Source organism: Phoxinus phoxinus, assembly GCF_949152265.1.
Source record: "Phoxinus phoxinus genome assembly, chromosome: 19".
Classification (NCBI taxonomy): domain Eukaryota; kingdom Metazoa; phylum Chordata; class Actinopteri; order Cypriniformes; family Leuciscidae; genus Phoxinus; species Phoxinus phoxinus.
Window position 1 is genome coordinate 8,884,443 of NC_136894.1, and position 16,083 is coordinate 8,900,525.

Genomic DNA, 16,083 nt, shown 5'->3' on the forward strand with positions numbered 1-16,083 from the left:
AACTGTTAATCAATTGATAGCCTTGATTTATTTATTTTTTTTAGCTTTACACAATGCATTATGGGATTGCCTTTCCCACCAGGGATACATCCCAAAATGGTGGTATATTAAAAGGCAGCTTAATTACGGTATCTTCTTTCTAGAACAGCTGGGTGGGTACCTATGATTTCTTAAAATGCTGCCTACAGAGACAACTCAATAGGGGTTGGGGGAAAAAAAGGGAGAGAATATGAAAGGGAGATTGTTCATGGAAATATTGCGCAATTAGAATTCAACTTTAGAGGAATTAAAAGGGTCTTAAGCACACGAAATGAAGGATAGAGCTGGCGGATTAAAAAGGAAGAGGCAGAGAAAGAGATGGCGGCTGATTTGGAGAGATCAAAAGTCACTTGTCGGGTTAGATTGATTCTCTGATTACCTCTGTTTCTCATAAATGGATGAGAGATAGAAACACAGGAGTGGGGAAAAAAATCAATTCGGTCATCCTCTTTCCTCTGCCTTTTTATAGATGCAGGAATAAGATACTCTTGTTGTGAGATTCATCTTTTGGCTCTTTCTCCCCTCCTCTGATGCACTCTCTAACTCCCTCCCTTCATTCCTCTTTTCTCCTTTCGGCCTTACACTTTTATTTCACTGGTGTGCAGTGGCTCATTCACTCTCCACTCTCTTGCTGGCAGGGATTTTAATGAGGCTCTTGTGTTTCAGATATTCAGCCTCCTCAGCCCTCAGGCTTTCCCACACAACAACAACAACAACAACAACTCTGGGGCGATTTCATTGAACAGTTGTGGCACTTTTGAATGTGGTATACACTAACCTCCCGCAAACTGGTTTAAACAGGCAACAAATGCAACAGTCTTTCTTGTCAGCGCAAACATGCCTACTTATGACTGTGCTTAAAGATTTTTTTGTTTATGTTGTGCTGAATGATACTGCAGTTGGCGCTATAGTGACACCTTGTGGTGCGGATGCAGCATTGTGTAAACGCAAAACAAACAGTGCAGTCCTTGGTGAGTTTTCACAGCATTTCCCTTCATTACTCTTCTTCATTCATCCATCCCTACAGCTGGATTAGCAGTCCAGATGTTGCTGACCCACATAGAGGAGAGGAACAGCTGTCTGCAGGACGGGGTGGGAAGGCTGTCCTGGATTTTAACAGTCAGAACAACCACTAACACATGTGGGACACTGTGGAGATAGAGAGGATTACCCCTTAAGCTCAAACATCCAGAGGGAGGAACAAGAGAAACTGCAAAGACCAAGAAAAGGAGAAATTCTGTTTGAGGTTGTGCGTGAGCGTGCTTCGGCACATCTGACTTTTTTGTATTTGCTGTCATCGGGGGTTTTCAAGAGCACTTGTCCCACTCATAAATAAGCTCTGTATGTAATTTTTGTTTTTGTGCACTTTTGTATTTGCTGGCTTTACCAGGTGAACATTTTATTGCTCAGAGGTTGCTCGTTCATAACTCAGGAGGCTTAAAGTCCACATGAAATGGTTCCATTTACTTTCTTCATGCCCTTGCATGTTGGTACTCTGAATGAAAATGAAAAATGTATCACGGTTTCCTCAAAAAATAGATTAATCACCACAACTGTCTCTTGAGCAGCAAATCAGCATATTAGAATGATTTCTGAAGGATCATGTGACACTAAAGACTGGCGTAATGATGCTGAAAATTCAGCTTTGCCATCACAGGAATAAATTACATTTTAATATTAAAATAGAAAACAACTCTTTTAAATTGTTATAATATTTCTCAATATTGCTGTTATTGCTGTACTTTTGATGGATTGGGGCCTTTTTGATAGATTGGTGACATTTTTACAAAAACATTAAAAAGTCATACAGACCCCAAACTTTTGAACATTATATGCTATACCGGTAATAAGATTGTGTATCGCATAAAAGATAGTATGTATTGAAATCTAAGTTTAGACTTTGGTATCTTGCCTAATCAGTTTGTTGAAAACCATAGAGGAGACTATGAGGGGTTTTTCATAGGAGAAAAGGATATACTGTAGGATATTTAATCTCCTTTCTTGGAGAAACAAGATATTTAAAAGATCTCACTTGTGATTTCCCCATTGGAATTGGCCATGGGACAGTGTGAGAAAATGTAAGTGGATGAAGTCACTACATTCTTTAGACAGTATATTGCCCTCGCCTTCCTCCAGATGTCTTTTGTTCCATTCGTCTTGGCTGGAGCTACTTTTTTTTCTTCTTCTTTTAACCAGGATCGGTTCAGCCTTCTTTTATAAAGTCTAATGAGTGTAGAGTGCTAAAACTAACGTGACAAATCTCAGTGTGAGTGATGACATTCAAGCCCTGGGGAACGGCACTCCTTTCAGTATATCAGCAAGGTGTCTGCTACGCATAGAGAGACATGTCACTTGACATTGCACTGCTAGCCAGTTGGAGTTTTTCCAGCCGCAGATGCAGACATAATTACTTCGTCCTGCAGTTTCAGTTTTACATTGTCTCTCTATTTTCTGGTTCTTGTAGAAGGGCAACATAGAGCGCGAATTCTGTAGAAATCCGGCAAATGTCCACAGGGCTGGTCAAGGCACAAAAGCAGACGGTATAATGAAAACACAGAGCCATTTGCGCATCTGCTGGTCAGTCCAACACCAACACTTGGCGGTGATGCTCTTTCATCATCACTGGGCCACCCGCCAGTGTAAGCTGCTCCTGCTCTGCATTCTTGCCATTGTTGTTATTTTTTTCTCTCAACCACATCCCCCCCCCCCCCCCCCCCCACTCCCTCGTTGGCCTTGTTGTGATCTCTGTGCTAAATCATTTGCTGTAGCATCAACCCTAAATGGCTAAGTCTGGAGATCAGCCTCTAGTTATAAGCATAAAGTGTTTGGGACATATAATCACAGGACTAGGCTGAGGTTAAAGACGTTTTGAACCTCAGAGAGCCTGACGGGGGGGATGGGTGGATGGTTGACAAAACTAGTAGCAAGGATTTTGTAAGGAATGACACATTTTATACAGTCATGGCCAAAATTGTTGGCACCCCTGGTAAATATGATCAAAACTGGCTGTAAAAAATAAATCTGCATTGTTTATCCTTTTGATCTTTCATTCAAAAAATTGGCAAAATTCTAACCTTTCATTGAAGCAAGAGAATTGAAAGTGGGGCTAAATCACATTATGAAATAAATGTTTTTCTCCAAAACACGTTGGCCACAATTATTGGCACCCTTTTATTAAATACTTTTTGCAACCTCCTTTTGCCAAGATAACAGCTCTGAGTTTTCTCCTATAATGCCTGATGAGTTTGGAGAACACCTGACAAGAGATCAGAGACCATTCTTCCTCACAGAATCTCTCCAGATCCTTCAGATTCCCAGATCCATGTTGGTGCTTCTTCTCTTCAGTTCAGCCCACTCATTTTCTATAGGGTTCAGGCCAGGGACTGGGATGGCCATTGCAGATCTTGGTTTTGTGCTCAGTGACCCATTTTTGTTTTGATTTTGATATTTGTTTTTGGATCACTGTCGTGTTGGAATATCCAAACATGGCCCGTTATAAGATTTCTAGCCCCGGCTGTTAGGTTTTGATTTTTTATCTGTTGGTATTTGATCCAATCCATGATGCCATGTATCTGAACAAGATGTCTTAGATGTTAGAATTTTGGCAATTTTTTGAATTAAAGATCAAAAGGATAAACAATGCAGATTTATTTTTTACAGCCAGTTTTGATCATATTTACCAGGGGTGCCAACAATTTTGGCCATGACTGTATGTATGAACACTATCATCTAAATTAGGGCTGCACGATTTAGGGAAAACCCTTTTAAAAATTTAAACATTTATTTCAACAATTTTTCTTGTGTTTGTTTGTAGGACTGCAGAATTTGGTCACATATTTGTTTTGTTATAATAATAATAAATAAATAAATAATAATAACTATGATAACTATTGTAATATTTCACTGAAAAATAATACTTTTATTTTACAGAATTTATAATTATTTAGTTTTAGTTATTTCATTTGTTCATTTACAAATGTTAAACCATCATGCTTTTATTTTATATTTCACCCAAAAATGAAAATTATCTCATCATTTACTCACCCTCATGTTGTTGTCATAAACCTACTGTAAAACTTACTTCTGTGGAACACAAAACAAGATATTTTGAAGAACTGCTTTTGGCATACAATGGAAGTCAATGGTGCCCAAAATAAATGAACAACAGCAAAACATTGACAAAAGCGCATTCTGACAAAATATCTTCTTTTGTGTTACGTAGAATAAATTAAGTCAGGTTTGGAACAACGTGATGGTAAATAATGACTAGATTTTCTTTAAATGTTGTGCATGCCTCTTATAAATACAAGAGTTTTAAAAAAGCAAAAAAAAATGTGCAAGCAAATCAAATTTTTTATTGGCTGTTTTTATTGCAGACCCACCCCTAGCCACGCCCCTGGACTAATCTAAACCTGATCTGTGTTGATTCATAAAACGATGTCTCCTCCCCCCAGATCATGTTTAATACAGAGCTAAAAAAGTAGCTTTAAATTAGGTTTTCCTCATCTGATCTCTCTCCGCTGGGGTTTATTTCTCTCCCGAGAATACACACACTCAGCATGGGGTAGAAAATCAAATCAGACAGGCTGCTATCATCCGTAATCGTGCAAAAAATTAGCATCCCTGAAAGTGATACAGTTTGGAGGATGTTCTTTTTCTCAATGCTTATGTAAGGTAATTTAGCTTAAACTCAAACCAGGCTTTTGCTTCTACTGTCAGATAATCTTTCTTCATTGAGCTCACACGGATCCCTATAGCGTTTGAGATAAATGTGCCTAGTGCTCAGTGCTGGATGCTTTCAAATATCTGGGAAACTCTTGTTTGTGTGCACTGATCCTCCTCCAGTGTTTTTGTGGCGGTGCACGGCTTGGCCTCGGATCGCTGCCCATCTCGCAGTAATTGTGGGCGACTCTGTTATTAATTAGCGCAGGTTGCTAACTGTGCGCTCAAAACATCCTGAGAGAACGGCTGTTTTTCTACCTCACATTCGGACCGATTAATTTGTACATTTCCTTTTGCAGCGTTTATTGGCTGCATACGGATTTTTATGTATTTTTATCCGAGCACTTTTTGTACCCAGGATGTGAGAATGAGTCAGCTCAGAAGGGTGTTATTACTTCACTAATGGATATGTTCATACACACACATACAGGAACACATGTTCATACACACACACATATAGGAACACACACTCTCACACATTGGCTCTAATTATCCATGTAATGTCAGGGGAGACATTAGAGTTCACTGAGCTCTGATGGGTGTCACACCAGAGCAAGAGAGTTCAAACACACGTTAGGATTTGGAAGAAGCTTGTGGTTTTTAATGAGCTTAAATTTCATGTTCACAATACCATGACGGCCTCTAATCACTTGACCCTTGGCCTCGTAACTAAGACTCCTTCTTATTATCACTTGAACTCGTAATCTACTCTAAAATGTTTTCAGGTATCACCTCATTGACCCTCATATCATTTTTGTCGACAGGTCTGACCCGGGGCCTCGGTGTTGTCACTGCGCACAGAGACGTATCATTATGGGGAAACAGAACAGCAAACTCAGGCCCGAGATGCTACAGGACCTGAGGGAGAACACGGAGTTCACTGACCACGAGCTGCAGGAGTGGTACAAGGTCAGAACATCTTGAAATATGCACAGGGGCCCCTAAAAGTATCTAGGCACTTAAGCCACACAAAATGTATGAAGTTCATTGAATAAGAAACAAAATCAAACCAAGCGCCATCATGGAAACAAATGATGCTAGATTATTTCTCCGAAATAATTGCACTTTTCTGATACATGTTGAACGTGTATTTGTTTTATAATTTAAAGGGATTATTATTTTTTATGTATTTAGTTTTTTTGCTTGACATATTTATTTTGTGTTGTGTTATCTGATGCAGTGACGTTAATAAATTAAGTGCACTGCAAAAAAAAAAATATTTTTTGTTTTCCAGTACAAATGTCTAAACATTCTTAAAGATATTAAGTCGGTAACACTGTACAATAAGGTCTCATTTGTTAACATTAGTTAATGTATTAAATAACATGAACTATTAATGACCAATACATTTATTACAGTATTTATTATTCTTTGTTAATTAAAATCCAGCTGTTCATTGATTATTTGATAATTATAGTTAAAGCAGGGCTATGGAGTTTTGGTAATTTCTTCGCTGTATTCTCGCTTTTTGCTCGCAGGTTTCTCTATAGAGCTCCCCCGACAGCTTCGGAATAGATATTTGACAACACTGTCGAAAAACTCGTTGGTGACTCTCAGATACCAGAGGCTAGTGGATCAACGACGTCAAAGTAGACGGGACATTCTTTAAAACGTCTTCTTCATCCGGGTTCGAACAGTGTGAGGGAGCGCAATAATGACAGAATTTTAGCAGATTTTTTTGCCATAAAGCAATTTGTTACATCACGAGACCTGATATCACGCGATACTTCCTGACGCTGCAGCCAGCGGTCCGCCGGCCCAAAGTTGCAAGGGTGGTTTTTCCGCTCACAGGCAATAGGGGGGTGCGAGACGACCACCATTCAACCCGAAAAAAGTAATAATACCATTCCAATGACTCCAAAGCTGTTCAGTTAAGCTAAAAAAACCTGCATATTACATCTTTAACTAATGTTAACCAATGATACATTATTATAAAGTGTTACCATTAAGTCAGATTTAAGTGAGTTTATGTGTAACCCAAGAAAAAAATATCTGCCAATGGGGTAAGAAAAAAACATTATTTTGATTAGTTTCCCCTTTGAATTAAGTTTATTTTATGACTCCATTGACGAATATTATTTGTTGTTTTATGCATTAACTCACTAAACTTTGAAAAAAAAATGCAGAAAACTAAACTTAATATCTTAAATCATTTTGCTTCTCAAGTAAATGTATCTTGATTTAAGAATGTTTAGATATTTGTACTGGAGAACAAGACAAACAAAAACTAAGGAAAATCATTTTTGCAGTGTGTGACTTTGGTTCCATACACCGTTTACTCTACATGGAGGGTAAATTATTGGACTTTGTTAATGGGAATATTATCTTAGGTAAAGAAACAAAAAGTGCAAGTTGTCACTGGAGCAGTACACTTATAGGAACTTTGAACCTTATTTACCCTAAAATGTGCATATTAGTACCTTGGAATAGTAATATTTACCCTTAAGGTAATACTATGAAATAAAGGTAAATTAGTGGTAAAGTTCCCTAAAGGTACCATTTTTGCACTTTTTTTTTGTAAAAGTGTATGGTATTTATCCATATGCATATTTGAACATGAAAACAGTAACCCTTTCCCAAAAAGATTGTTACCGGTAAATATATAATTTAGTGTATGTCTCTATAAGTGGTGTTCATGTGAAATGACTTACAGTAAATATGTATCCCAGGGTTGGTTGCCCCCTGTGCCAGAAGGTTAAGGTTAAGGGCATGTGTATGTAAATGTAAGCTATGTATCATGAGCCACGGAGTCCCTGGGGCTGAAAAATCTCAGATCATTTTTGTGCATTTAAGTACTGTCAGGAATGACTAACATTTAGTTTGTACGCATTTTGTGTAGTGTGGAGTTTATGGTCTGACAGGCTTGTGCAATCAAACTATATTTCCAATCACTTTCTGAGGCACACGATTGATAAAATATACAGATTATACAATTACACAACTAATGTGCATCCATTGCTTTCCATTATGCACTTAAAATGCTTCCCGTCTTTATTAAGAATTTACAAACGAAAAAAATACCGAATTGTCCAGTTAGTTTATTGTAGTATCACACTTGAAATCCCATCATGAAATCAATTATGATTTCCAAACCTGTGAGTAGGAACTTCCCAGGAGGACGTGAATGCAGCAATAGACCTTCTATGGCGTTATTATACTGCCAAATGTCAAAAAACACGTATTGTAACATAAGAGCACATCCATGTAGTTCACAAGTGTGATTCTCTCGGCTTACATGCAGATTTTCTTCGCCCTCGCACAAAACCGGACACATGCTCTCAAACAAGCAGTGCTCTTTTATGAATTGCCTCTCAAACATTGTCCTGTGCACTCGTCGTGAATCTCTCCATCCTCTTGCGCTATAATTTAATTCTCTTTGCTCCTGTATTAAACATAGTCATTTGTGTATTAAACGCTCCTGGCTGTATCAACCAATCAGAATAGGCTTCCATGACTGACAGATGAAATTGCTGGGAAAAAAAAATGCGCATTTGACATTTGGCAGTATAATAACGCTAAACCTTCCGCCTTGGAATTAAGCTCACAATCCCCTTGAATGTTTGTGAAGGATAAAGATATAAGTGAAAATTACAGCATCATAATGAGAAATCATTTATGCTGAGATGTCATATTCTTATAAAGGAGCCACTAATGGCAATGTATGTTGTTCACTCTAAACAGGGGTTCCTCAAAGACTGTCCCAGTGGGCATTTGAACGTTGAAGAGTTTAAGAAGATCTATGCCAACTTCTTCCCATACGGTGATGCCTCAAAGTTCGCTGAGCACGTCTTCCGTACGTTTGACACCAACAACGATGGGACCATCGACTTCCGGGAGTTCATCATTGCTCTGAGCGTGACATCACGGGGAAAACTGGAGCAGAAGCTGAAGTGGGCCTTCAGCATGTACGATCTGGACGGCAACGGTTACATCAGCCGTGATGAAATGCTAGAGATCGTGCAGGTCAGAGTCACTCTGCGATGGTTGTGCAACTTTAATCTGCACTATGAATCCACTCTTAGAATAAAGCAAATGCACAGTATATTGCATCCATACACTGATTTTCTCAGTGCTGTGATGGTTTTGATAAACAAATGTGGATTATTTGGAGATTAAAAGTTTGATGCTAAATGCTAAAATGCTAGCTGTCAAGGTTAGTGTGCTCAAAAATCCTGAAATTTTGGTTAGCATTTGGTCCCATCCTTGTCAAACTGAGACCACGTTCACACCAATAACGGCAGCTATAATGATAACTAATTTAGCTTTCACACCAGCGGACAATATTGTTCCGTTTTGTCGTCTGCTGCTTTAAAAGTTCAAGGTCTATTAGATTCTGATTGGCTATAAAAAAAATTATCATTCATCAGCTGAAAAAAAAATCTAAATGTTCTGTTCTGTCAAAATGCAGTAATATGTGATATGTAGGTAGACCGTGATATGAATACATATTTGTGCTCAAAATTCTAAATAATAAGCCAAATTAAGGATAGCAAAGATCCATTTCCAAAAGCAAAAATATAAGATAACGTCGGAACATTTTAAAAAGTTGAATTACTGTATACAGTATATTCACAACTTGTGAAAATATTAAATGCATTTAGAAAATGTTAAACACAGTTTTATTTATCGTATGTTGTGGTATTTATTTAAAAAAAAAAAAAATGTTTTTTTTGTAAAGTCATAATTTTATATATAATATAATAATTTTATTTGCAGTGGTTATATTTACTATTTTTTTTATAGTGTGATTTCTGGTGAATTGTGTTAAAATCAGTTAGGTTCTGTTTCACCTGCCAATATCACAATAATTATTTGTTATAATAATGGTATATAGAAAAAACTACAAAATATATCATCCCCATGTTTTAATTCATAGATAATAAGTGATATTTCAATTATATTTTGACCGTGTGAACTAGAAAATGTCCCCGGTTTCCATTTCAGGAATGTGTTTGCCTCATCTTTCAGAAAGGATTTGTCATTTCTAAAAGGTCAGGCTTATTGAGCACATTAGTCTTATGACGGTTCGAATTTAGCAGATAACATCTCACAAATGATGGATCAAGAAATCCTCCTGTTTGTTGACTTGTCGAGTGACTTTGTGTCCTTATGTTGGATGAAAGAAAAACATTTGCTTTTATCTTTTATGAAATTAAAGTATCAAAATACTTAAAGGAAACAGATGCAATATTTATTTTATGTTGAGCCGATTTTCCCTCCTAATATGTTACTTATTATCAGTGCTCATATTTCATGATCCTTTTACTGCAGCCTCAATATTTTGTCTCGTTTGTTGTTTCTCAAAATGATTCAAATTGACCAGCACAAGTACAGTACTTCATGTACAGTACAAGTCTTCATAATTTGCAGAAAGCACAGAGATGAGAAGCCTGACCCCTGGTGGAGAGATCAAGCACAAAGATTACGAGCTGTCCCAGATGAATGCTCCCCTGTCAGCCTGTGCTGTGGGACTGGAGAAGCTATTAGCATGTGCTTAGCATGCTCAGTTGGTACCAGTCTCCCTCAACCAGGCTTGGCAAAGCTCAGTTCTGCGGGGAAGATTGCGGCGATAGGGGAGGGCCGTCGGTAGCACCCACGTTGGCTCTCTTCTCTGTTGGATTAACAAGTTAAATTTAACCGGGGTTTATCCCTGTGTGTGCAGAACGGTGGGATTATCCGCAAGCTCATGGAGGTTACAGTTGGCTGGCGCGCTGAGATTGCAGCGTGTTGCATATTTTATCACGGCGGCTGCTTTTAAAAGGTGCAGGGCTAAGCCGAGAGTATGGCACTAGCAGTCTGCCCAACTGTGAATATCATTATCCCTCAAAAAACATTACATAATTGATTGACTTAAAACCGTCTTCTCAGATTTAGTGGATATGGCAAGTAAATGATCTGAAAAAGCCTATGAAGTTTGCTTTCTACTTCATGGCTCATGTTGAATCTCGGTGCAGCATAAAATGCTGATGGACCAGAGTATTGGCTGAACCTGTGAAGGCCAGATAAGGTGGTCTACTGATATTTCAAATCTCTTACAGGCCATTTATAAGATGGTGTCATCGGTGATGAAAATGCCCGAGGACGAATCGACACCAGAGAAGAGGACGGATAAGATATTCAGACAAATGGACCTGAACAATGATGGTAAGATGTGGACCAATTCTTGACCGTTTGAATTCATTTTGAATTGAAATCACTTCACAAAGTATGTGATTTATTTTAAATAAATGTATTGAATGCAATGCATGCACTCAGAGCATGTGTGGGCTTCATGATGTGGCATTTTCAGCTGTCTCAAGGTGGTGCATAAAAATGCTTGGTTTACCTATTTTTTTAATTAGCAAAAAGCAATATAAATATATATTATATAAATTAAATAATGTGGCACTGGTGCACAAAGTACTGTAAACGGTAAACTGTTTTCCAAAGACATAATGTTAGAACAGATTTCTATTTAACCCTCTGGCGCTCTTCGCGTAGTGGTCAAAATTGACAGAATTTCTTTAATTTCAATAAAATTAATGTACTATATTTTAGTTTGATAATGTTTTTTGTTTAATATTTAGTATTTTTAGGGGATTTTATGGTACTACATTATATTTACACAGTAGTTATAATCCATTTATTCACTTTTTGAGCATAGACCTGAAAATTAAATTTCCAGCTTAAACTGTCGTGAATCTTGAATACTTTAGAGCACAGACTTAAGCCTGATCTCTTTTCAAAGACGACACTTGGCAAATTATTGCTGACAGAAATTTGTTTATGAAAAATGCACAAAACTATTTTCAATTTTTATATGAAGTATATATTTTCAAAAACACGTTTTACTCTAAAATAGCAAGAAAATAAAATAGCAAGAAAATTAAAGCCATCTATCTAAACAAGTTGTGTTCCAAATTTGAGCTTCATATCTCAAAAAATTAGCTTTCAGTAAGATTTAGTTTGGCCGCAGTACCAAACGTTTACACTAGATGAAATCAATTACCAGTTCGTTTCCAATTTTTGACCAAGAGGAGCACAAGAGTGACTATTTTTTTTTTTTCAGGAACATTTAACCGTTTCTAATCATGTCCATGATTTTTTTCTTCATGTGACAATGAAGACTTTAGTAATGATGTTAACAGCCTGAAAGTTCAGCTTTGCCATCATGGGAATAAATTACATTTTAAAATATGTTAAAATGCTAAAGAGTTATTTTAAATTGTAATAATATTTCACATTATTACTGTATTTACTGTATAAAATCCTTAGTTAATAAAGTTAGGAGTTTGGTTTAGGGTTAGTTACTTGTAATCATGTATAATTAGGGGCCAAGCACTGAAGGTGCGGGCACCTATTGTATCTGTTCCCGTTCTTATTCTTCTTCTTTTTTTTCTTTTTTTTCTTCCGACTGGGCGTCTATGGCAGCCTATAGAACCGTTTGCGGGAAACTTATACAAATTGGCACAGTGATAGAGGACAGCCTGAACTATCACCATAGCAAATTTGGAGTCTCCAACTCATTCCCTCTAGCGCCACCAGCTGTCCAAAGTTTCACTCATGTTTATGCTAATAACTTTTGAACCACAAGGGCTAGAAACAAAATTCTTTTTTCCTCTGATTCCTGAGCTCACGACGATTCGACTGCAACCTATGACGTCATTTTCCGTCATAATAGTTTTCCCGCCATTTTGAATTTTCCGAAAAACCTACTTTTCCGAACTCCTCCTAGGCCGTTGCTCCGAATTTCACGAAAAATTAACCAGATCATCTCCAGACCTTGCCGACCAAAAGTTATGGAATTCAAGTTGATTCGAATTACCGTTCTCGAATACCGCGCAAATAAATTTTACGTAGCGCTTGCGAAAACAGACGTAAGGCAGTATCTCCACAACGCTTTATCGGATTCAGACCAAATTTGGTACATGTCGTCACAAGCATGACCTGAGGCTACATGCTGCGTTTCGGCGCAGCGCCACCTACTGGTCCGGAGATATGAAGAATTTATGTTTTTGCTTATAACTTCTGAACGGTTTGTCCAAAAATCACAAAAGTGGTCTCGTTAGATTCAGGGCGTCGTGTTAAGTTGACTGATATCCAATTTTCCCATATCGGCCATTTTGGCTGTCGGCCATTTTGAATTATGTGCTAAAATGCTGTATTTTATGAATGCATGAACGTATCGTTACGAAACTCAGTATGGGTCATCAGTACAACGCCCTAAAGGTACTCAAAAATGTATGAGACAGCGCCACCTTTTGGTCAAAAGTTATAATGAAATTTCCAAAAATGCTAATAACTTTTGAATAAATTTGCCTATAGTAATGACACTGATCTCAATAGATTCCTTGGGTTATGCTGAAAACATAGATACCAATTTTGCCATAGTCAGCCAAACTTCCTGTCCGCCATCTTTATTTTCTTTTTAAACCTACTTTTTCGAACTCCTCCTTGACCGACCGTCCGATTTTCACCAAAATCGGATCGTGTCATCTCCAGACCGTGCCGAGTAAAAGTTATGGATTTCGTGTCGATAGACGAAACCGTTTTCGTATACCGCAGTGGCAAAGTTGAGGCATGATGCCAAAATGACTATTCAGGCTTTATATCTGCAATGCCTTGACATATTGACACCAAACTTTGTATGTGTCATTGTCACTTCACTCTGACCACATCACATCAGTTTCGTAACTGCGCCACTTATTGGTTGAAAGTGATAATCACATTTTTAGTTAATGTATGTGGTTTTTCAACTATTTTGCCAAAATTCATTTTTAAATGTCTTCAATTGCTCTTTGCTGCAGTTGGTCTCAGACTCCCAGCCACTTTGGCATGTCTTGTCGTCTTGCTTGCGCTTGGCCCCGGTGATTGCTGCTTGCAGCTATATTTTTCTTTTTTTTCTTCCGACTGGGCGTCTATGGCAGCCTATAGAACCGTTTGCGGGAAACTTATACAAATTGGCACAGTGATAGAGGACAGCCTGAACTATCACCATAGCAAATTTGGAGTCTCCAACTCATTCCCTCTAGCGCCACCAGCTGTCCAAAGTTTCACTCATGTTTATGCTAATAACTTTTGAACCACAAGGGCTAGAAACAAAATTATTTTTTCCTCTGATTCCTGAGCTCATGACGATTCGACTGCACCCTATGACGTCATTTTCCGTCATAATAGTTTTCCCGCCATTTTGAATTTTCCGAAAAACCTACTTTTTCGAACTCCTCCTAGGCCGTTGCTCCGAATTTCACGAAAATTGAACCAGATCATCTCCAGACCGTGACGACAAAAAGTTATGGAAATCAAGTTGATTCGAATAACCGTTCTCGAATACCGCACAAATAAATTTTACGTAGAGCTTGCAAAAACAGATTCAAGGCTGTATCTCCACAACGCTTTGTCGGATTCAGACCAAATTTGGTACATGTTGTCACAAGCATGACCTGAGGCTACATGCTGCGTTTCGGCACAGTGCCACCTACTGCTCCGGAGATATGAAAATTTGCTTATTTTACTTATAACTTCTGAACGGTTTGTCCAAAAATCATAAAAGTGGTCTCGATAGATTCAGGGCGTCATACTGAGTTGACTGATATCCAATTTTCCCATATCGGCCATTTTGGCTGTCGGCCATTTTGAATTATGTGCTAAAATGCTGTATTTTATGAACGCATGAACGTATCGTTACGAAACTCAGTAAGGGTCATCAGTACAATGCCCTAAAGGTACTCAAAAATTTATGAGACAGCGCCACCTTTTGGTCAAAAGTTATAATGAAATTTCCAAAAATGCTAATAACTTTTGAATAAATTTGCCTATAGTAATGACACTGATCTCAATAGATTCCTTGGGTTATGCTGAAAACATAGATACCAATTTTGCCATAGTCGGTCAAACTTCCTGTCCGCCATCTTTATTTTCTTTTAAAACCTACTTTTTCGAACTCCTCCTAGACCGAACGTCCGATTTTCACCAAAATCGGATCTTGTCATCTCCAGACCGTGCCGAGTAAAAGTTATGGATTTTGTGTCGATAGACAAAACCGTTTTTGTATACCGCAGGAGCAAAGTTGAGGCATGATGCCAAAATGACTATTCAGGCTTTATATCTGCAATGCCTTGACATATTGACACCAAACTTTGTATGTGTCATTTTCACTTCACTCTGACCACATCACATCAGTTTCGTAATTGCGCCACCTATTGGTCGAAAGTGATAATCATATTTTTAGATAATGTATTTGATTTTTCAACCATTTTGCCAAAATTCATCTTCAAATGTCTTTAATTGCTCCTTGCTGCAGTTTGTCTCACACTTTCAGCCATGTAGGCATATCTCGTCGTCTGCTTTTGCGCTTGGCCCCGTAATGGCTGCTTGTTAGGGGCCAAGCACTGAAGGTGCGGGCACCTATTGTATCTGTTCCCGTTCTTATTAGGGGCCAAGCACTGAAGGTGCGGGCACCTATTGTATCTGTTCCCGTTCTTATTAGGGGCCAAGCACTGAAAGTGCGGAGGCACCTATTGTTTTTGTTGGCGTTCTTATTATTATTATTCTTCCGTTTCTTCTTCTTCTTCTTCCGCCATTGAAGTCTATGGCAGCCCTATGAACCGCTTGCGGGAAAGTTGATTTTATTTGACATTCTGATAGAGGACAGTCCCAACATTAAATACACCAATTTTGGTGTCTCCAACTCATTCCCTCTAGCGCCACCAACAGTCCAAAGTTTCACTCATGTCTATGCTGATAACTTTTGAACCGTAAGGGCTAGAATCAAAATTCTTTTTTCCTCTGATTCCTGAGCTCACGACGATTCGATTGCACCCTATGACGTCATTTTCCGTCATAATAGTTTTCCCGCCATTTTGAATTTTCCAAAAAAACTACTTTTTCGAACTCCTCCTAGGCCGTTGCTCCGAATTTCACGAAAATTGAACCAGATCAACTCCAGACCATGACGACAAAAAGTTATGGAATTCAAGTTGATTCGAATTACCGTTCTCGAATACCGCGCAAATAAATTTTACGTAGCGCTTGCAAAAACAGACGTAAGGCCGTATCTCCACAACGCTTTATCGGATTCAGACCAAATTTGGTACATGTCATCACAAGCATGACCTGAGGCTACATGCTGCGTTTCGGCGCAGCGCCACCTACTGGTCCGGAGATATGAAGAATTTATATTTTTGCTTATAACTTCTGAACGGTTTGTCCAAAAATCACAAAAGTGGTCTCGTTAGATTCAGGGCATCGTGCTGAGTCGACTGATATCCAATTTTCCTATATCGGCCATTTTGGCTGTCGGCCATTTTGAATTATGTGCTAAAATGCTGTATTGCATGAACG

The 16,083-nt window shown here is 38.3% G+C and overlaps 1 protein-coding gene across 5 annotated transcripts in view; it reads left to right on the forward strand.

Moving 5' to 3' along the window:
• hpca (hippocalcin) overlaps nt 1-16,083 on the forward strand; it is a 67,827-nt gene that overhangs the window by 44,504 nt on the left and 7,240 nt on the right. For all 5 annotated transcript variants that reach the window (XM_079590407.1, XM_079590403.1, XM_079590404.1 and 2 more), the window contains 3 exons: nt 5,526-5,670; nt 8,443-8,724; nt 10,800-10,905. In XM_079590407.1, coding sequence (XP_079446533.1) covers nt 5,575-5,670; nt 8,443-8,724; nt 10,800-10,905 — 484 coding nt within the window. In that variant the 5' untranslated portion in view covers nt 5,526-5,574. The remainder of the gene's footprint in view (nt 1-5,525; nt 5,671-8,442; nt 8,725-10,799; nt 10,906-16,083) is intronic.